Here is a 23,593-nt window from a genome sequence, read left to right as displayed (position 1 = left end):
TACTTTCTGAGTCTAAAATTCTATGTTCAGGAGATCTGGATGGCTCAGTGAATTGAAAGCCAGGCCTATAAACAGGAGGTCCAGGTTTCAAATCAGATCTCAGACACTTCCCAGCTATGTGACCCAGGGGAAGTCACTTAACCCTCATTGGTTAGTCCTTACCACTCTTCTGCCTTGGGACCAACACACAGTATAGATTCCAAGATAAAAGATAAGGGCTTAAAAAGCAAATTAAGTAAATAAATATATAAATGAGGCTATGTTTGGTGTAGGTGGTCTATATTTTTATATGTTTTGAAATTGAAAGTGTGCTATTAAAACAAATAAAAACAAACTTTTAAAATACTATAGTTTAACTCAATTCTGAATCAACAAGATAGACTACCTTACTTGAGTTCTAGTATAGTCTAATATGGAAAAAGGAAATTAAGAGTTTGGTTATAGTAGGAAGATAAAGGATTATGTAATTCTTTACACCCAATATTAAAATTTTACAATACAAATTTTGGAGCCTTAACATTCATCTTTCCTTCAGATTCAATATAATTGTACATACAAATCAATTCTGTTCAAATCGTCTCAAAGAAAACACAGATCTGGTCCAAAATAATAAATTCCTATAATATATACCCTCTTCTTTTCAAACTTAATTGATTTAAAGTTTTTTCCTAATTAATTGTATCACCTATATGTCATTTCATTTTTCAGTAATATATATTGAAGTTTTAAGGGAAAGGCTTAAGGGAGGGTACACAGTACCAAAACCAAAGAAGTCAGGTTCATTTGCAGCAAAGCAAGATAAATGTAGGATAAGGGAAAAGGTGCTGGTGATAAAGCTCCTGACTCTGCTTCAAGTTCCTTTGTTTATCTCTCAGTCATCTGCCCTTTTCCTTCTCTGGCCCAGGGCCAGATCTCTACACCATTGAGACATCGGTGCCTGGAGCAAGTTCCCAAGATACCACAAGGGACACAGGATGAAAAATGTTATCCATATCCAAATTAGGAACTTTGGGAGTCTGACTGCAGATCAAAACATGGCCTTGTCCACTTTATTTCCTTCATGACTTTTTTTACTGTATGTGTGATATGTGTCTTCTCTAACGGCATGAGTACTATGGAAATATGTAGTATATGAAAGCACTGTATACCTATATTGAACTATTTACAATGTGGGGGAGACAGGGCCCAAATACTAAAATATCAGAAAACGATTGTCAGAAATTACTACTACATGTAACAAAATAAATTTTTAAAAAAGAGAAAATGGCTTTGTATTGTTTCAGTCCCAAAAGGTCAGCATGCCTTGAACAGTACCCATGCTTTCCTCTATCTTCTTAAAGCTGCATCTTGAAACATTCCAAAAGATTGACAGCATATTTCTTGTGTTAGGCAAGTTTCCCATGTAACCCAATCACAGAAACCTTCCCTCCTCTTTTTCTTGAAACACTACAAAAGCCTGCATCCTCCTCTAATCATTTGGAGGAGGGGGGGTGTTCCTTTGGGTCTATACTCCACCCCAAACATACATGTGTTTTTGAATTCTCTCAATGGAAATAAACATCTTTGCTACAAAAAAAAAAAAAAAACAAGATAAGTGGTTCTTATCTTAGCTCAGATTTGTTCATTAAATAGATGTGGTAAAATAGTCCTTTGCAAAGAATAAAACTTAAAGAAAATAATAGGTTTCCTAGGCTCAGCAGACTTACACTGAAGCAGAAAAAAGGAGTAAAGAATGAACTACAAACCACAATTACATACAACTACAATGGATTCTTAATTTCTATATTCCAGTGTCTAGCAATAGTTAATAAATACCTTACAAAGTATAAAGCTCTTATACACATCCTTTGATTTCAGCCTCACAACAGAACATTAAGCAAGGAAGGTTAAGTATTCTCATCCCCATTTTATAGATGAGGATGCTTAAGTTCTGAGAAGGAATTAGGTGGAAAAGAACAATTAACTTGTAAATCAGAAGATCTGGGTTCCAATGCTACTGTTATGTGCTAGTCCAAGCTTAGTTTGCTCCTCTGCAAAGTGTCAGCATTGGATAGAATTATTTCTAAGTTATTCATTTCTATCTAGCAATGTAATCTCATACATTTAACCTGCTGTGTAACTCTAAGCAAGTCATTTAGCCTTGTTTGCTTCAGTTTTCTCCTCTGTAAAATGAACTGAAGAAAATTGCAAACCACTCCAGTATCTTTGCCAAGAAAATCCCAAATGGGGTCACAAAGTCAAACAGGACTGAATAACAAGTCTAGTAAATGTTGCAGGTATGCAGTTTAAGACTGATTTGTTTATAATTTGGTATAGATGTTTTAGTCTTATATACTGTTTAATGTAAAATAAATTTAAAATAAACTAAAAAAAACAATAAAAGTGAACCATACTAAATACCATAATTAGTTTATCTCATTTGAGTTTTATTAAAGTCTAATAGAGGAAAAGGGAATTAGGGGTCTGATTATAACAGGAAAACAAAAATAGAAATTAAAGCAATGTTAATGTGTTTAAAAGAAGTTTCAGTCCTTGGGATATTTTTATTCTACTTGGGAACTCAATACACTCTCTTAAGAAACTTGTTTGAAATCAAGATAGCCTATCACAAAGTGAAGAGGCCCAGAATAAAGAAGGCAAAGTAATTCAACAGAACATATTAAGAGATCTGAGTGTTCTTCTCCTCCACGTATATACCCTAAAATTAAGTGTAGCGGTTGCAAGAAGTATACAACCAGCCGGCTTCCTAACCCAGAGTTAAAGAGAATACGAGGGATCCTAAACTGAAGTGGCCTCCAGGTGAGAGGTGAGAGGTGAAGAGAAGGGGAGTCTGTCAGAAGCAGTTCTGACAGCCAGGGGCCGCAGCCCCGAAACCGCGGGAAAAGAGGCTGGGGGCGGAGCCTCGAGGCGTCCGCAGTAGCCTTCAGTCCCAGGCCGGGCAAGCGTCACTGTCAGCCGGCGGGAGGAGGGGCGCTCGCGATCGAACAGACCAGGCTGGGGGGAGGGGCGAGGCGAAAGCCGAGCCAGACGCGCTGTAATTCGGGGACAAGAGAGCCTCCAGGACGAGGCCATGACCTACGCACTCCAGCTGCTCCAGGCTCCGACGTCCCAATGGCGCCGAGATCCAACCCGGCGCTGGAGAAGGAAAAGGACAGACGGACAAGGGAGCGAGAAGCAGAGTCCGGAGCTTGACCGCCGGCGGCAAGGCGCCACAGGATGCTGTGGCTGACCCCGCTCCTTCTACCCAAGACTAGCAGCGGCCAAGTCGCAGCCGCCGGTACCTCGGCATCCCATCCCCAGGGCTCCCCCCCCCCCCTTCTCCCCCTAGGTAAACTTTTCCCGGGAACTTACCCGCCATTTCCGTGCAGCAGGCTAAAGCGCCCGTGGAGAACGAATCAACCCGCGCGCTCCCTGTCCGGAAGTGAGCGCACTATCGTGACGTGTATCCGCCCATTTGCGGAACGGCTGACTGGCTGGGGAGCGAGCGTTTAGAGCGCGCAACCCGCGGGCTCCTGGAGCGGAAGCGCCGGAGACTTGAGAGCATTCCTATCTGGGATGACAGACAGCCCATCGTTGCTTAGCAACCGAAAGGGCTGATCTGCTTGTCCTCCAGCGAAGCGAAGCCAGAGGTCAAGGATCTCCAGCCCCAGAGGAGAGCTATGAATAGTCAGTTCTTCAGGAGTTTGTGAAGGATCATTTGAATAACCCCGCCCCTTGGGAGGCTCACTTTCAACCTTTGCAACTTGATATTAATACTCTCCTCTTCTGCCTCTTCCCTGGTATGGTACAGTAAAAACCAAAAAGTATACCCAATCTTCTTTAAATTTCTTCCGGTGACTATGATAATACATCTATAACCCAGATCAAATTGCTTACCGTCTCCAGGAAGGAGGAGGGAAGAGAGGGAGGAATTAATTTGAATCATATAAGTTCAAAAAACTTATGTGGAGAATTGTTACTATATGTAATTGGTAAAATATATCTTTTTAAGAAAAAACAAATAAATAAATAAGTTTTTCTTGTAAGTTTAAAAGAACATGCTGTTATTTGGGCATTTTTACAGCAAATAGTAAATAAGTCTCTAAGTTAGTATTAGTACCTGTAAGTAATTTGGATTGTTTTCTCCATAATTTCACTTTCAGGACTCTAGGAAAGCTAAATGCATTGAAGTAATGAATTCCTGGGTAGTTATCTAAGTCAACAAAGTTTTTAAACTCCTACTTTGTGTCAGACACAATATGTCTAAAATACAACTTGTAGGACTTCTAGGAACTGATGGATTGTTTGGCTCTAAATGGCTATGTGCTACAAAGTAGATAAGATGGCTACTGACTTTGACCCTTATGCTTATTAATATTTAGTAGTCTACTCTCTTAGAGAATGAAGTTCATTTAAGAATCCCTACATATTGTTTACACAGAAATGACACCTGTCAACAAAAATTGATGTTTCAAAGTCATTCATGAATAGATAATTTTAAGGACCAAGATAGGGAAGTTGGGAAAGGGATAAAAGAAAAGGAAAGATCCTTTAACTCCTGCACTCCCATTTGACCTTGATAAGAATTCTATAACCATAACAGAAGCTTTGAGAATGACCAAAACTAGAATAAAAGAACCATTATTTGAGAGTCCTCTATTTATCTTTGATGTCATTGAATTAAAAACTGATCACAGTTTACTGCAAACTCCATCACCCTGTTTGACAGGTGTATAATTGAAAATCTATACCCTAAAAAAAAAAAAAGCCTGCATTTCCCAGGAGCCCACTGACTTCCTGTCATTATGTACTTCCTGTAGATAGAGGATAAATTCAGTAGGCTCGCCTGCTCTGGCCCTTTTTGGCTTCCTTGCAAGGATGGTGGTGGGGAGGAGGGTTTTGAACAGACTGATGCTAGTCATGGGCACGTGTTTTTTATTTTGTATCCCTTTTATTCCTAATGATCATTTAATAAATTTCTTAAAATATATTTCTGTTATTGCACATTAATTTTAATTTTTACGTTTGTTAATATTCTTCCATAGTTCCATCATGAATTTACCTGATATGCTGGAAAGCCCTTCTCTTGGGCCTGAGTTCTTAACTTCCAGTCTGTAAATTTTTTCAAAACTTTATTTTGATAGCAACTTCAATATAATTGGTTTCCTTTGTAATTGTATGCATTTTATGTATTTAAAAATATTATCCTGGAAAGGGGACCATAAACTTCACCAGATTGCTAGAGGGAGACCATGACAGACAAAAAGATTAAAAACCTTTGCTCTAGGTATTTTTACAAATTGTAATGTATTACTTGATCTGTTATCCCTTGCTACCTCCTTTTCTGATCAGCCCACCTCCTTTTCTGAGCTTACATTTCTGGAATAACATTTCTTATAGAGCAAAGAACCCTGGATTCATGTTCAAAGGACTTAGATTCAAAGTCCAGCTCTGTTACTTGCTATGTGACCTTTTGCAAGTTAATCTCTTTGAACTTAGTTTCTTCATCTCTAAAATGAGAGATCTGACTTCTACAGTCCTTTCTGGCTCTAAATTATAGTTTTGCATTCTATGATTTTATACATAAGGCACCATAAGTCAAAAAAGATGAGGATGGTATCATTAACATAGCAAAATGTTGACCCTTATGAAAGTATTTTATCTTCTCTCCAAAAGCAAAATTCCAAAAAATATACCAACATTGTAGTTTTGGTAAAAACATAACTGTTGCCAATTTTGAGCTTTTTATATGTAAGAAATCATTAAAAGGAATTAGTATCTCCATTGCACTAAATCTTAAACAGATTACCAATACTTTGAAGTTAGGGTTTTAGGGAATAAATAATATCAATAGCAGCAGTCATTATATTATATAGTTTTAAAGGTAGTTTTTTCATTAGAGCATGCGAGTTAGTTAGGTAGCATGTCATCATCACCATGTTGCTTCCCTGCTCCATAACTTACAGTACTTTCTATATCCATGATGGTGAGCCTATGGTACACATGCCAAAAAGGGCATGTAGAGGTCTCTCTGTGGGTATGCCTACAGTTGCCCACCAGAGTTTGTTGCTAGAAAGCCAAAGGGACTTGGGATGGAGCTATTCCCCTCCCCCTCTCCATGCACCTGAGGACATTTCTCACTTCACCTGCCCCTCTGCCCAGCAACTCAATGGGAGTGCTTCTTCCCTCCTCTGTCTGGGGTAAGGTACTGGAAGAGGGTGTGTCATATGCTACATGAGGGTACAGGGCAGACAGCAGCCTGTTGAGTCTGTGGTAAAGGTGATTCCCATGATGGGGTTGGAGAGGAGCTAGGTTTGAGAGGAGCATAGCTCACAGTATGGCACAGAGCTGACTGCTCTGTCCAGCAGCCCAATGGGAATGCTTCTTCCCTCACCTGCCTGGGGTAAGGGAAGAAGTAGGGAGGCGGGGGTAAGGGGGGAGTGGTGGCAAGGCATAGCACTACATATCTAAAAGGTTTGCCACCACTGCCCTATATTCCCTAGAATAAATGCAGACTCCTCAAGCTAGTTTTTAAAGGTCTTCAATCCAGTGTCAGCCTACATCTTGGGTTATAGTTCACATTATTTCCCTTCATGTACATTAAAATCTTAAGAAACAGAACTGCTAGCTGTTCCTTGAATTCAACTTTCTACTTTATGCTTTAATGCATTTGCCCAAGCTTTATCTCATACTTGGAATGAATTCCTCTTCACCACTGCTTCTCAGACTCTTCTATTTTTCTTCATAGCTTAGCTTGAGTGCTACTTAGTCTGTGAAGTCTTCTTCAAGTCTACCATTGTTAGTGGTTTCTCCCTCCTCAAACTACTCCTTGTTATTAACCGTGTATATTATATCTATGAAGTAGAATATAAACCATTTGAGGATGAGGCTTTCAATTTTACCTTTACACCTTCATCAACTCTCACAGTGCTCTTTGCAAATAGTAGACAGTCAATTACGTGTTGAATTGATTTTTCCAGTAGGGAAATTGAGACTTAAAGTGACTTACCTAAAACAAGTGGCAGAATTGTGACACACTTAGGTTTTCTGCATATTATGTCCATTGTACTCAGTTGCCTCCAATGTGACTAACAAATGTATTGGGTTGCAAGCAACAGTATATACTTAGCATGGTCTATTTTTAGAGGGTCAAACAATTAACATTAGTCCCAGTAGCATCTTTTACTCAGTCGGTACAAAATTGCCATATAGTTGTTGGATACATAGTTTACCCTGAAGATGAAAGAATTACTTTCCTCCAAAGGCTAAGTATTGATAAGTGTGTTAAAAAACAAAAGTATATCATGAAAATCAAAGCAAGAAACTAAATGTTTATATCATTGCTTTAGTTGATGTTATATTTTCTTTTTTTTTTAATAATATATTTTATTTGATCATTTCCAGTTGATGTTATATTTTCAAATGGAATTTGTATTTCTTATTTCAATAACTGCTGATTCACATTTTTTGAGCATTTTATCTAATGGGGAATAGATCTCATAAACTTGAGTCAATTCTTTACTGGTTTTAGAGGTCAGATTTCTATCAGAAATGTTTATTGCAAAGATTCCTTCAAACCAAATCTGTTTACTTACTTTTATTCTATAATTTTCATTGAATTCTAAATGCATAGTTTTTGTTTTCAGTGTTTCCCCCACCCACCCCACTATATCAGAGTTATTTATTTTATTAAGAACTTCATCTATTTTTGTTTCTTATAATTTCTTCTACTTGAAGTGGCTTAGATGCTTTTCTATCCATTGTGGCCAAAGCTTATGTTTAAAAAACTATACTGATATCCAATTTTCCAGCAGATTTTTGTTGAATAATGTTGAATAACTAATTTTCATGGATTTGTCAAACAGTAATCTAGTCTTTTGCCATACATTTAGAGGTACTTCCTTGTTAGCTATTCATTTTTATTGATAGTTTTGGTAATTACTACTTTATAATTTGAAATCTGGTAACAGAAGTCTCCCTTTCTGTTTTTTGCCCTCCATAATTTCTTTGGCAATTCTTGACTTTGTGTTCCACACTAATTATGTTATTTTCCCTTTTTCTATTAACTATTCTAAGGGTTTTTAAATGAGTATTATATTAAACTTATATTAAATTTGAATAATGCCATCACTATATTGTCTTAGACTAGCTATATACTTTGACTCTTTCCAATGAGTTGATTCTTCCTCCTTTTCTGTAAAAATGACTTTATAGGTTAATACCAAATATTTGATACATTTTATCATTGTTTTAAACAGAATTTCTCTATCAGTTATTTATGATTTTGTTAGTAATAAGTAGAAATTCTGATTTTTTTTTTGCTTCCTGAACACTTTTTTGAAGAAAAGAAAATGTCAGAAATCACTGATCTTAGAGAACACTGAACATTACTACACTGAAATTCCTGCTGTAATTCCAGCTACCATCACCTAAGGGGCAAATAGTCTTGGGAATAGAAAAGCTCACCAATATTGTCACTCTTTCTTGCCTTAGGGATCCCACAGTTATCATCCAGGGAAATAATCCCTATAGAAAAGAAATTTGCCACCCCAACAACACCAGATGTCCTAAATTCATCCCTCACCTCTTTTGTTAGTCATAGCTTTTGAAGAATCTGAAAACAAAATTTTCATGAAAGTCCTTAGTTCTGCCAAATGGAACAACAAATGGTTGTGCTTCTAACAGAAATGACACTAAAGAAAATGCATTAGCATGTGTTTTTTCACTATATCCTCAAAATCATTAGGCCTTTCCTTCTAACTTGCAGCTGAAAATTCCTATATATGTTGTCTCCTATTAGAATGGAAGTTTCTGAGAATAGAGACTGTCTTTTCTGCTTGAATCCTCAGCATTTAGCTCTCTATTTTGCACATAGAAAGCACTTAATTTTTTTTTCCTATTCATTTATTCATTCATGTAACCTAACTGACAGGAAACATGTTGTTGATGCTAGAATGGCTCCCATATCATGTAAAAATGGAGATTTGAACCCCAGACTTCTATCCCCAGAAGTCCTTGGTACATCCCAGAATTCCCTATAATCTCACCTGAGTCCCCACCTGGGTGAGAACACAATTTGTATTTAAACTGGCTGCAACACCTACTTTGGCTCTCTCTTCCTCTACTCAGAGATTACAACATGTTGTAAGTAGGCTGTGAATGGGCTAATAATGCCCTGGGCAGTGGCTTATTATTTTGTATTCTTGATTTCTAATAATCGTTAATAAACCTGCAACCATCTGTTTCGGACCTTCTTGACCAAGATAGCTCACCTGGTCCCGACCTTGCCCACCCCGGCTCTGACTCTGGCTCCTGGCCTCCAGCCATCTCGCTCACCTGGCCCAGCCCCGGCCCAGTCTCAGAAACTCTGACCTCTGACCCAGATTGATGCTGGTAGCTGCCTCAATTTCTTCAGGACTCACAAAACAATTGGTAAAAACAGGATGTGTTCTTTCTTTAGGCTACAATTAGCCTCCACATGGACTGGGAGCAGGGGATGGGGGGGGGGGGGGGAGAATGAAGAGAAGGAAGAGACTTTTCCAAACAGGAACTTACAAGCATGGCTTTAAAAGGATATATTTTGAGTTCACTGGTCCTTTTATTTATCTCCCCAGATGGTTCCTTATCTTTGGAAGTACCTGAGGAATCTTTAAATTTAGTCCATGTAATTCTCTCAGAGAGTCGGGAGAGAATTTCAACTCCCTGCAATTCTTTGGCCCGATTTAAGATTCCTAAAACCCACCCTCACTATGGGGGAGCAGCTCAGTGGCTCAGTGGCTCAGTGGCTCGAGAGCCAGGCCTGGAGATGGGAGGTCCTGGGTTCTAATCTGGCCTTGTACATTTCCTGGTTGTATGACCCTGGGCAAACCACTTGACCCCCATTGCCTATCCCTTACCAACCTTTTGCCTTCTGACATTAGGTATCTAAATGGATAAAAAACCAAGGAATTTTAAAGAGACTAGAGATTCTATTTTTAAGGCATTTCAGACTCCAATGTTTTATAAAAATCTCTGTATTCTGTTGCATTTTGCTGATTGTTTAAGATTTAATTTTGTTGGTTTTAAGTTCATATATCAATGTATTCAATACTATTCTGTTACACTGAATCATTTTAATGTACTGGGTTTTAACTACTGTTATATTCTGTTGCTTTTCCACTATATCTATAATGAACAAATATTATCAAGTAAGCCCATATGTAAAAACAGATTTTTTTCTATTTTTGAATTTGTAAATTGTCACATATACGACAGATAGACTTTATAAAGACTAGTTAAAATTGTATAACAACCTTTGGAAAATTTAATTAGCTAAATATCTCCAATTGATTTTAAAGGGTCTTTAGACGTGATTTTTAGAATTTTTTTTAACAATCTCTGGTCATTTTGCTTGCCCCTAATAGGAGGTAAGGTTCATTTTAGTAGCTGAAATACAAATATAATCCCCACCTCCCACATTTATAAAAATGGGAATAGATACGACATCACAGTCTTGTACCAAGGAGATGGGAAATTAATCCCAGGGCATATAGTACCCCTGGAGCACTTCAAAAGAGGAGCATCTCTCTTTTATAACTCTTCAGCTCTCTTTACCCAACATCAACAGTACAGAGGTTTGAGTTTTTTCTAGACTCCTCTGCCACCTTTTTGTAATGACATCTAGGTTTCTTGATGATGTTCTAGACCCAAAATACGTTTTACTTTGTTTAAAAATATGTTTGCCAAGGTTGAAACATTGCTACACCTGAAAAACTTGTGACAAATATCCATTTCTTTAAATGCCATAAAGCAACTCATGTGAAATATGATAGTGGGTTTGTTTGCTATTGTAATTAATTGGCCTGTTGAGAATTTTGGGGATATTGATACCTACATATTTGTACTACTGTTGTTTATTAAAAAAAAAAACTATTACTTTGTAAAATTCATTTGCTTGTACTCACAGTGGATCTCTTGGCCAGATATGAAGAGGAAATGGATCTCATTTTTGGTGAGAAAACCTTGTATTCTATATTTTCTTATATGACACAGTGTGTCAATGATTACAAGTTATATTTTTGAATTTAAAACTCTTTCATTATTATATTTTTCTTGCATGTGCAATATCCTATTTGTTTTTTAATGTTTCTAGTTTTTTATATTTGAAGCACGTGTCACTAGTATTAAGATTTTCTTTAACTTTTTTGATTTAGCAGTAATATATGTTTAAAATACATTTGCTATAATGTCAATGCATGCCCCAAAAGCTTGAGACTATAAAAATGATGCCACTAATTGTTTAAAAAAATTATGGAAGGAAAGTAATGAATGCTGAAGGAGATGTGGCAAAGTTGGATCATTAATTCATTGCAGGTGGAGTTATGAATTGATCCAACCATTCTGCATAGCAATTTGGAACTATGCCCAAAGGGCGATAAAAGACTGTCTGCCCTTTGATCCAGCCATAGCACTGCTGGGTTTGTACCCCAAAGAGATAATAAGGAAAAAGACTTGTACAAGAATATTCATAGTGATGCTCTTTGTGGTGGCCAAAAGTTTGAAAATGAGGGGATGCCCTTCAATTGGGGAATGGCTAAACAAATTGTGGTATATGTTGGTGATGGAATACTACTGTGCTCAAAGGAATAACAAAGTGGAGGAATTCCATGGAGACTGGAACAACGTCCAGGAAGTGATGCAGAGCGAAAGGAGCAGAACCAGGAGAACATTGTACACAGAGACTGATACACTGTGGTTCAATCAAACATAATGGATTCCTCCATTAGTGGCAATGCAATATCCCTGAACAATTTGCAGGGATCTAGGAGAAAAAACACTACCCACAAGCAGAGGACAAACAGTGGGAGTAAAAACAACAAGGAAAGGCAACTGCTTGACTACAGGGGTTGAGGGGATATGATTGAGGAGAGACTCTAAATGAACACCCTAATGCAAATACCAACAACATGGAAATGGGTTCAGATCAAGGACACATGTGATACCAAGAAGAATCATGTGCTGGCTAAGAGAGGGGGGGCAGGGGAGGGAAAAAATGATCTTTGTTTCCAATGAATAATGTTTGAAAGCGACCTAATAAAATAATATTTAAAAGGGGGGAAAATTTTGGGACTTTGCTTAATGATTCTGTCTGATTCCAAAACAAGATATACAAAAGAGCCATTGCACAGGGCCAAAGAAGCACAAAGCTGAACCTGAATAGTGCCAAAAAGAGTACACAGGAAATATTAATGTGGACTTGAGGTTGCGATGCTTGACAAATGTTAAGTCTTAGGCCTTCCTTGTATCCACACTCTTCTTAAAAATACTTACAGACAAGTATCTCAAATTTGGCTCCTACCTGGGTCCTATAATCTGGTCCCTATTCTGTCTTTCATAATGTTGCAACTTTCTGTAGTCCTGGCTACTGACTGGGTAAATGCTTAATTGCTTATATCATTTTAATTGGGACCTGTTATAGATTTATTTTTCCTTTACTTAGAATTTTTACACATAAGACTTGGATGGTCTATATTTTCATCCAGAAATTATCTTTTTTATTTGGATTTTTCTGATGTCTTTTTAATTTCTCTTGCCAATTGATTCACATACCTCGTAACTCAGCCATGCATCCCTAAATGATCCCTGTGTTTTTTCAATCACAACTTATACGAATTCTAGATATGCTTTTTGCATTTGTCACTTAGTCGGAATGCTATGGCTCCAGAGAGGATTTTTAACCTCAGCTGGAAAATCTATAGCTAATGCAAAAATTATTAATGAAGTTCTTTCTGCTCTCCAGTTGCCTGAAGCCCTAGCTGTAGTTCATTGCTCTGCTCATACAGGTGGCACTGACCCTGTCTCTAGGGGAAATGATCGAGCAGATGCCGCTGCAAAGCTAGCAGCTATAGAAGGGCCTGAATTAATTTTAACATTAACAACCACTGGTGATTTAAATTTATCACTTTCCTATAATGAGAAGGAAGTGGAAAAATGGAAACAAAAATTCAAAGCAAAACAGATTAATGGAGTATGGGTGTCATCTGAAGGAAAACCCCTGCTCCCTAGAAGTTTCTATCACCAAATTTGCCATTCTGTTCATAAAAATGGTCACTTTGGCACTGAAGGCATCATGGACTCTGTAAGAGAGTATGGATAGCCCCTGGTATAACTACTATAGCCTCTAAAGTGTATTCAGCCTGCTCTACCTGCCAAGCATATAACCAACATGCCATATCATCCCCAGAGTTCAGACCAAGTTGAGAGGATGAACAAAGAACTTAAAACGATGATTGGAAAGTTATGCACTGAGACACATTTAAAATGGCCTGAAATCCTCGCTCTGGCCCTATTTTATCTTAGAAGCAGGCCTAAAGGAGACCTACATATCTCACCATTTGAGATGCTTTTTGGACATCCACCTATACAGGCTAAACCTTTTTCCCCTGCATATACATCACTATTAGGGGGAGATACTACTATTGCATCCTATATACAGGAATTACAGCACAAACTACGTGAACTTCATGAATCCGGAGCTGCAGTACAAGCTGGACCACTAGACTTTTCTCTTCATGACCTGAACCCAGGAGACAAACGTATATTAAGAATTTCAAGCATACTGGAGCAACTCAGCCTTCTAGGGAAGGACCATTCCAAATATTGTTAACTACTCCAACATCTATAAAGGTTGGAGAGAAGGACTCTTGGATTCATTGCTCACATGTGAAGAAAGCATCTTCTGTTGAGACTGATTGACTGTATCCTATCACATGAATTGGAGATAATAATCCATAGATAAGTGGATGTTTTTTTGAGAACACATTGAATTAATGATTTTTTCCCCTTGTTTTTATTGCTTTTCTTTTATTTTGATTAGCATATTTGATTTTTTCCCTTTTTTCTCATTTCTTGTACTAAAGATACATACAATCAATATTATTTTTCTGCAGTAATATAAGTTAATATATATATATATATATATATATATATATTCTTGCTATAATATCAATGTATTCCCAATGCTTTAAACTATGGGAATCTGCCATTTATTGATAAAATGTTATGGGACTGTGATTAATGTTTGTGTCTGATTCTAGAAAATGGGATATTAACAAGGAGCACAGACTTAACCTGAATAGTGCCAAAAAGAGCACACAGGAAATACTAGTGTAGACTCAATTTTGTGACGCTTGACATATGTTAAGTCGTAGGACTTCCTTGTATCTATACTTTTTGTGAAGTACTCATACAAGTACCAAAGTTTGACTATCATGCTGGCTCCCTTGGTCCCTAAGAATTAAAAAAAAAATCAGACCAGGGAATGATGCTTCCCTATCAAAATAGAATTCTAGTTCTTTTCCTTTCGTATAGTATGGCAACTTCCTGTAGTCTTGGCTGCAAATGGGTAAGTGAAATATTACTTCATTCTGTCCTATAGACTTGTGGGATAGAAATTACTTTAAATTGGACCTATACAAAGGCCTATTTTGAATTTTTTTATTCCTTATGTTTTTGTTTGTTTTTTCTCTTCTTTTTGATAATTGACTCATACACCCCCATAACTCAACATTGCATCCTGAGCTGAACTGGATATTTTTTAACACCCACTTCAGGAGGGATTGTATTTTAATAAAAATCCAAGATTTTGAATTTTTTTGTTTGAGAAAGATCTTCATGGAAGAAGTTTGCTAACTCCTAAATCCAGAGAATGAACTGTTGCAGAAAGATGCCAGAAAATCCACACTACATCAAGATCAAGAATGAACTTTGGATATGGTTGATCGAACTGAAGTTTGATTGAACATGTATTGTAAATGTACACATTTATGCCAAAAGGGACTGCCCCTAATTTGGCTTTCTGTCAATACGCCTAGCAAAACATTGGTTTTGCTTCCTTTCTTTTCTATTCCTCCCTCATTACTGTAATTTCTTCTTAGGAAATTGAATGTTGTATACATCTGTAGTTAGAAGTGCTTTAGGACTAAAAGATGATTATGTTAAATGATCAATGGGGAGACTAGTCTCCCAATGATCATCAGGGGGGATTGTGAATCTTAAAACTGCTCAGACTCTACTTCAGAAGAGTTGATTAAGCTATTCCCCATTTTCTACAATGGAGGTACTTGGTCAGGAATGTATTGAGAACTTTAAAATTACTCCACCCTGCTCAGACAATGCCTAAGGGGAAGATAAAGTTGAAAATTCCTGATTGAACAATGAAAAGTCCCCAACTCATACTTATAGTGAAGCAAAAATCCTAAGCTAGGTGGTCTATTTTTAGATCTAATACAAAAGAGTGCTAAGTACCTATAAAGGTTAAATTAATCCCTAAAACGTTAAGCAACTTATAAAAGGCAAGCTTCACAATAGAGGTGTGAAGTTTTAGTCTACCCAGAGAAGGTGAGAACTAAAGGGTGGTGAGAAGTAAGAATGGGCAGTCCTGGGAAAAAGCGTCTACTGTGATTGGTAGATTTGAAAATTTAGGGGAGGTGACACAAGAGAAAATTTCTTTAAAAGGAGAATTCAGTTCATTTTGAAAGCTGAATTGGAGGAGTTCAGGAGTTAAGAGGAGGGTCTCTGAACTCAATTCAGGAGTTGAGGATTTCAGTGAAGGACTGGAGATTGCTTGAGACAATCTTGTGTTGAGTGATAAAGATTGCCTCTCTCTCCCTTAAGGCTCAGGCCTAGGTCATTTGGCCTAGGCCCTTTCTACTATTTTCTCTCTCTCTCTCTCCCCTTAATTACTTCATTTGTATTCATTAAAATCCCCATAAAACCCAGCTGACTTGGGTATTTTCATATTTGGTAATTTTCCCATGGCGACCACTTATTTTTAATATAAATCAAGACACTAAAAATTATCTTTACAGTTTGGCCATAACCTTTACAGTTTTGACAATTCACAGTCTTGGAAACTCATATTTTTGCGGTTATAGGGGGAATGTAAAAATATTATTATTTTAAATTGCAAAGTTTAAATTCCTTTTGAGAAGAATTTTAGGTTAAGAAACATGATACCTCTCCAAATCCAGAAAACTGAATTGTTTGGAGAAGACACCATGAAGATGCCTCCAGACCACAAGCTGCATGAGAAGATCAAGAATGAACTTTGGGTGTGGTTGATTGAACATTGATTTGTATGTATACTTTCATACAAAAGGGGACTTCCCCCAACTGATTTTTTGTCAATACATCTAGCAATTATTGGTTTTGTTCTTTTTTCCTCTTAACCTCAAATTATTGCAATCCTTAAGTTGATTATGTTTTCATGATCCTTTTGGGGAAACTGGTTTCCCAACAATAATCAAAGGGAGAAATGTAAAAATGGAGATTTGAACCCCAGACTTCAATCCCCAGAAGTCCTTGGTAATTCCCAGAATTCCCTTTAATCTCACCTGAGTCCCCACCTGGGCGAGAACACAATTTGTATTTAAACTGGCTGCAATGCCTACTTTGGCTCTCTCTTCCTCTACTCAGAGATTGACATGTTGTAAGTAGGCTGTAAATGGGCTAATAATGCCCTGGGCAGTGGCTTATTATTTTGTATCCTTGATTTCTAATAATCGTTAATAAACCTCATAAAATATAATACTTTTATCTGTATAGGCTAAATTTAACTTTTACAATCACCTATCTGTGTTGTGAAACCAACTGACTATTTTTTTAAAAAGTTAAACAACTGAAAATTAGAAGAAAGGATTGTGATGAATAAACAAAGCATACAACTACAACAGATCCAATCTGACAATTTAAACAAAAGTTTTTACTTTAAAAATAGGAAAAGGAGGGGGCAGCTGGGTAGCTCAGAGGATTGAGAGTCAGGCCTAGAGGTGGGAGGTCCTAGGTTCAAATCTGACCTCAAACATTTCCCAGCTCTGTGACCCTGGGCAAGTCACTTAACCCCCATTGCCTAGCCCTTACCACTCTTCTGCCTTGGAATCAATACACAATACTGATTCCAAGACAGAAGGTAAGGGTTAAAAAAATCGGAAAGGGACAATTAAAGACTGAATTTGATCACCATATCCTAGAGAAAACATTTAGCCAATGTAAAATAAGGACTATAGGAAGAAAGTCACAAGAAACCAGAAACTGCCTTAATTAACAAAAAAAAATTTTTGTCGAGCAGACACACATGGGAGTCAAGGACATTATGGGTTCAATAGCACAATTCATTTTCAAAAGTGAAAGATAACTGAAGGTTAAAAAGTGGTATTGACCTTACAAAATAGGGAAGTACTGAAGGAAAATAAACCAAGCTAAAGCATAAGCCCTATTAACATAAAATTACAAACTCCTGGTTCTTCGTTTCCATAGAGTTTGTTAATTTTTACTTGAAATAGAGAAAGTAGATAGAGGGAGATTAAAGCCTATTTCTAATCTAACCATGTGTCTGTCCACATGGCTATCTCTCTCAGCCATGGTCCTTCACTGCTGTTGTCCAAGGGAATAGAGAGATGGCATGTGACTGGACCTGCCAAAGTTAATCTGTATTGAAGGCAATGATTTTGAAGGGATCAGGAATCTATCTTTTAATAGGTCTCAGAGGGAAAGATGCATTTTTTCTAAAAAATGTATTCATATCTTCAGTAATTAAATAGACTGATGATAGGCAGTTAGGTAGTGTAACAGATAAAGACTTCAGGAATATCTAAATTCAAATTCTTCCCTAGACCCTAGCTGCATGACCCTGAGCAAGTGCCTTAATTTCTCAACCTCAGTTTTTTCATTTGTAAAATGAGGATGAATAGTACTTTCCTTATAGTGTCACGAGGATTCAGATAATATAAAATTCTCTGGAAACCTTTAAAAATGATATGCTAACCATTATTATTATCTCATTGATGTGAATTTTTTCATCCATCTGGTACAGCTCAAAACCTATCCATGTCTTCCTATCCCATGTAATTCTTGGCCATGTTCTTTTACAAATCCTTCATTGAAAATCCACTTAGCAAGGTAGAACTGTTTCCCTAGGCATTTTAGAATTTTGTAGGTATTAGTTCACCACTGAAGCTATCTCCTTGCTACCCTTTTCTCTTAATACATAACTAGCACACCTCTTTTTAATTGTACATTACTTCTATGATATCCCTTATACCACATCTTGAGAGTAGATTGTGGAGGCCAGTAGAAAAAGGAGCCTTGTGTTTTCCCTCTCTTGACATGAGTGACTTCATATTTAAACCACTTCCATTTAGTGTAACCATCTACTTTCCTTTGTTTATCCCAGGTTAAATACAAATTTCTATAAGGCTGACCACAGAGAGGAAGATTGCCTTGTTCCTTACCTCTGAGGCCACTCACTGTTCTCTCCTTGATATAAATAAGACTTTGTTGGCCCATTTCCAAAGCCAACTATAAACTATTTGCAATCGAGCATAATTTCTCTTTCTTCTTTCTTTTCACTTTATTCTGCATATACTGGAAGGGGAAATGCCTTGTAATCAGAGTTCATTTGGTGTACAAAGGAAACTGTGAGTCAGCTGACCTCTCCTTGCCAGAGCTTCCAATAATATGAATCAAACTTCTATCTGATTTGACCCTAAAGTTTGAGTTCCCTCATGACAATGTCATCATTGGAAATTTACTATAGCCATGAAAAAGCATTCTTTGAAAGACAAAAAAGAAAGAAAGAAAGAAAGAAAGAAAGAAAGAAAGAAAGAAAGAAAGAAAGAAAGAAAGAAAGAAAGAAACAAACAAACAAACAAACAAACAAAGAAACAAAGAAACAAAGAAAGAAACAAAGAAACAAAGAAAGAAACAAAGAAAGAAACAAAGAAAGAAACAAAGAAAGAAACAAAGAAATAAATGATAGATATAATTAATTATTATCTTTTTGGTTGCTTTTTTCCAGCAGAAACAAATAAAAAATGATATTACTACTCAAAAAAGGCAACCAAGAATACATTAAAACTCCTAACATGTTTTCCTCCTCATTTCAATAAAAATCTTCCTAAGAATGATATATTTAGGTAGGTTTTCTTTAAAAATATATGAGAAAGGAGCAGTTAGATGACTTATTTTAGCAGACCACATCTTTAGTCATAAAATTTAGTGAGATATATAATGTATCCCATTGTTTACTGATTACAAAAAGCATTTGTAAAAACAAATGTAGGTCTACTGGGTTTCCTCTAACAAGATTTCTCCTAAAAATGCATTAAGCTCATATAAGATCTTCTGATAGATGCAGCCACAAAAATAATCAGAGGATCACTGAATAAAATTACCAATAGTAAAATTAGGGAATAAGACATACTTACTAAAGAAGTTTATTACTTTCATGGAGGAGGTTCTGTACAAAATCCAAATAGAGGAAAGTTTTCCTACAGATGTTAACATCCCCTGTTTGAAGATTATGTGGATTTCATGAAGCCCATGAATACTACTGCACCTCCTAAATGGGATCCAGTCTAAATAGTCTACTCTATCTCTTTGGTTTTGTACATGCTATTTTCCATTTCTAGAATGAACATCATCTTTGTCTCTGAAAATCTTTGCCTTCAGTTAATGCTCCTTTCTTTGTGAATTTTCCTAGATCCCATCAATTGTTGGTGTAATCTTCCCTTGTCTTATATTTACTTAGGCATACATATTGTAAATCCTCTTTGTTTGTAAGCTTTGTAAAAGTTCTTTGAGGGCAGGCACTATTTCATTTTTGTCTTTATATAACCAGTGCCTTTCAGCATATTATATGCTTAATAAAAAGCTATTAAAGTGAATCTTTACATATAAAGAACAACACATTATTGTTTTTAGCAAATGTTTCTATTACTTCTGCTCCTTTTTAACAATTAAATTCCAAAGGTATTTACATTAAGAGAATCAGTGTTAAAATTGACTTTGGAGTTCATCAGATTAGTCCATCTTCCAAACCAATGATAGAACTTACTGATCTTAATTTTCTGTTCCCAAACTCCAAGACCAGTACAGAACCAAGCCTAGCCCTTTTCTTATGTAAAAAAAAATTGATATATTATCTTGAAATTTATTGAACACTTCCTTCTACTCTACCTTTCAAGAGAATTAAGCAAAACAATCTAACATTATTTCAACTAATATCACCTTAAAATTTATAGTTCACATATTAAAAGAAAAATCAGACATGTTTTGATTGTGTTAGTGTACCACCAATGTCCCTAGTACTTGATTTTGTTGCTGAATTTGTTGCTTTAACATTTATTGTATACTATTTTGATTTTCTTTTCCTTTTTCCATGCAATTACCTTACATATGTTTCTTCAAATGATTCATTATAAGTCTTTCCTTATGACTTAATAATATTCCATTTATGTATATATCAGGTATTGTTCTGTTCATCTAATTGTTGGTCACATTGTTTCTAGCTTTCTGATATTGTGAACTTTAGATTACTACACCCTACTTAGTCTAACAAAAATAGGAATGTCTACACCCATACTTAAGGATTAAGTACTTAGGAGGATGGCCTATGACAGACATGTGCTAGCAAATGACGAATCAGAAACAACTGACAGACCCCTGGGCTGTCCTAAGTCAAGCTTAAGCTACCATTGGTACATGTGAGATGCAGGAAAGTGATGTAAAAACCATCTATATATTTTGCGTCACTTCCTCTCTCCACTCTTTTTCTGCGGAGAGGTGGCTCTGGCTGGCAGCATGCTGAGCATTTTGGCATCTTGGCATGGCGGCAGCTATTGTCCAGTTTGACAGTGAGTTTTCCTTGATACTATACTGGGAGAAACTGAGAAGCCTACTGAGCTCTCTCAGAGTTTAGGCTGATTCCTTTCTCCTTTACCTTCTAAACATTTTCCTCTTAGAAAATCTCTAATCTTCAGAGACTTCATGGCAGAGGTCTTTGAACTTCCCCTGGCACAAGCCAGGCGGGAGAAATCCTATACCCTCCTTCTCTCTCTTCTCCTTAATTCCTTCCCTCTATGTTAATTTAAATCACCATAAATTTCCAACTGACTTGGGTATTTTATTTGGGATTTCCTCTGGTGATTAAAATTAATTTAGATTTGAGTCACAACCCTAAAATTACCTTTACAATATAAGAAAATGTTATGATTATTTTTGCTACATGTAGGGGTTATGGGATATATGTGTGAAAAATGTTTTGTTCATACAGGTTATATGTATTCATATGAGTTTGTCTAGATGTGTTTCAAAGAAAGGCAAGAATAAGTATCTCTAGAATCTCTTTCCCCAACCTTTCCTCAAGGAAGACTTTAATTCCTGCCAAGAGAAGAAGGAGAGTTTAGGGCCAGAGACTGGCCAGTCTGTCCTCAGAGAAGTGTTATTAGGATAGGATTATATCTATCTGTTGCTTTTGAAATTATTTGGCTAGGGCAAATAGTTTTTAGATTCAAGCTACATTCCTGATCTCTATCCCCTTATGGAGAAAATGTGTCCCAAGCTATATAACCAAGGCTTGACAACCTTACCACCAGATGCCATTTCTACAATGAACACACAGAGCTATTTGTCTAAACAAATAATAAACAGAAATCAGAGAAAGTATGTATAAGATAATATATACTATATCATACATAGTGAGGTAACTCAAATAAACCAAGAATATCCCAGATCTCACCCAACAGGAAAATTTCTGAAGTCTTTACTGTAGTAAGCTAGGAATAGAAATATAATCAAAGTGCTGCCTCCTCTGCTTGTCATCTTTTGCCAAGTCTTTCTTTCCCTTTAGGGATATAAAGGGAATTTAGAGCCATGTGACTTCTTTCTTAAAGCTAAAATCTAAAAAATAAGAATCTCTCCTTTAATTCTTCCCAATTTTGCTCTTCATACAGGCAAGGAACATTGAATAATCAATCTCTACCAATGAAGAGAGTCCAATACAAATGAGTTCTGAGGCCTGAGTTATATACATATGGGTTTTTTATTTTTATCATTAAACCCCTTAAGACATAAACCCAGTTGGGGAATCTCTATACCAAAAAGTATGAACAATTTAGGTGAACCTTTTCTTATATAATTCCAACTATACCCCTTTTCTATATGAAACTCCATTAAATATGTGAAGACCTAAGTCACCCTTTAATTTTCTTCTCTAGGCTAAACATTCCTATTTCCTTTAGTTGTTCCTTCTCCACACTAAATATTCCTACTTCTTTTAGCTGATTCTTCTGTTGAGTTGGTTTCCAAGCCCTTGCACTTTTGGTTGTCCTCTGGAAAACACTAATATTTTAACATTTCTCCTTACACAAACCAGAAAATATATCAGAGTCTATCTAGTAAAGAGTACAGCAGGCCTGTTACTTTTATTATCTAAATACTATCCTATTATTGCAATATAAGATCATTTTAGGATTTTTAAGCAGCCATACTGCATTGTTGGCCCAGTGTCTAGTACTTAACAAAAGTATAATTAGCTTATTAGAGAACTTATTCAAATTGTTTTATGTACAGAATACTTACACTTACTACCAGAAATTGGTTCCTTAAATCTGTGGTCTCTGAAGTCAGAACCATGGTATAACCCCAAAGATACCTCATCTACCAAATGGAGAGTATTAAAATGGGTTAGAACTCACTCTCATCATAATAGCTGATACTGGGGCTTCTTTCCAACATAACCACATAAACCCCTTCAGGCATTACCTCTGAATACTCTCATTCAGCCCTTCTTCCACAACTGTTCAAAGCTCTTAACATCTTCCCTTTTCCCTGGTATGGTCCCCATAAAGGCTATAATAACAAAACCTCCACCAGATTACCCATAGGAGTAGCTGCAAAGATGCCATTAGGAAAATTTCTACCCTGCTCCCCACGCACATACTTTCATTCTGCCCCCATGTGAACTGTTAATTTTGTTAAGTTCTGAGGTGGTTCTTCATATAAAAACAAAACAAAACAAAACAAAAACTCCCCTCTCTCAACATCTACATCCTTTTGGTTTTCAGTCAGTCAAGTTCATCACAAGATGAACAAGCATAGATGAGTAATAATCTGTATTATATGTATCATTGCATCAATTTTTCCTTCAAACCTACTCCTCTTCCAAACTTCCCTGTTATTATTAATTTGAGAAAAACCCTTATCTTCCATCTTGGAATCAATACTATGTATCAATTCTCAGGAAGAAGAGTGGTAAGAGCTAGGCAATGGGAATTAAGTGACTTGCCCAGGATCACATAATGGGAAGTGTCTGAGGCCAAATTTAAACCCTGGGCTTCCCATCTTTCAGGCTGGCTTTCTAGCCACCAATCCACCTACCTGTCCCCATTTCCTTATTTTTGAGGGAATTTTTTCATCCTTCTAGACACCCAACTTCAAAACCTCATTGTCACCCTTGACTCCTTGATCATCCCACATATCCATTTGGTTATCTCCCATACCATCTCCATCTTTTTCCTCTCTCTCCTCCAAGAACCATAACAGCAGTTCAGGATGTCATCACTCCTTCCCTTGACTACTGCAATGACTTAAAAAAATTTTTTTTTAATATTATTCCTGGGTTAAATGATTCATGATTTCCAATCCTCTTCCCTCACCCCTCCTGGAGCTGACAAGCAATTCCACTGGGTTATGCATGTATCATTATTCAAAACCTATTTCCATGTTATTCATATTTTACTGCAATGACTTTTTAATGATTTTCCCTTTCTAGTTTCTCCCCTTTCCTTCTCCATCC

General features: G+C 36.6%; 1 protein-coding gene across 1 annotated transcript in view; it reads right to left on the bottom strand.

Annotated features, from left to right (window-relative positions):
• The window catches only part of HAT1 (histone acetyltransferase 1), an 86,152-nt gene extending 82,458 nt beyond the window's left edge, over window positions 1-3,694 (bottom strand). Inside the window, exon 1 of the mRNA XM_007494368.3 lies at window positions 3,352-3,694. Within this exon, the coding sequence (XP_007494430.1) occupies window positions 3,352-3,358 (7 nt within the window). The 5' untranslated portion in view covers window positions 3,359-3,694. The remainder of the gene's footprint in view (window positions 1-3,351) is intronic.
• Window positions 3,695-23,593: the final 19,899 nt, after the last annotated feature.

The sequence above is a fragment of the Monodelphis domestica genome, chromosome 4 (assembly GCF_027887165.1).
Source record: "Monodelphis domestica isolate mMonDom1 chromosome 4, mMonDom1.pri, whole genome shotgun sequence".
NCBI classification, from domain to species: Eukaryota; Metazoa; Chordata; class Mammalia; order Didelphimorphia; family Didelphidae; genus Monodelphis; species Monodelphis domestica.
The sequence above is the reverse complement of the archived record's forward strand: the minus strand, read 5'-3'. Positions and strand labels throughout refer to the sequence as shown.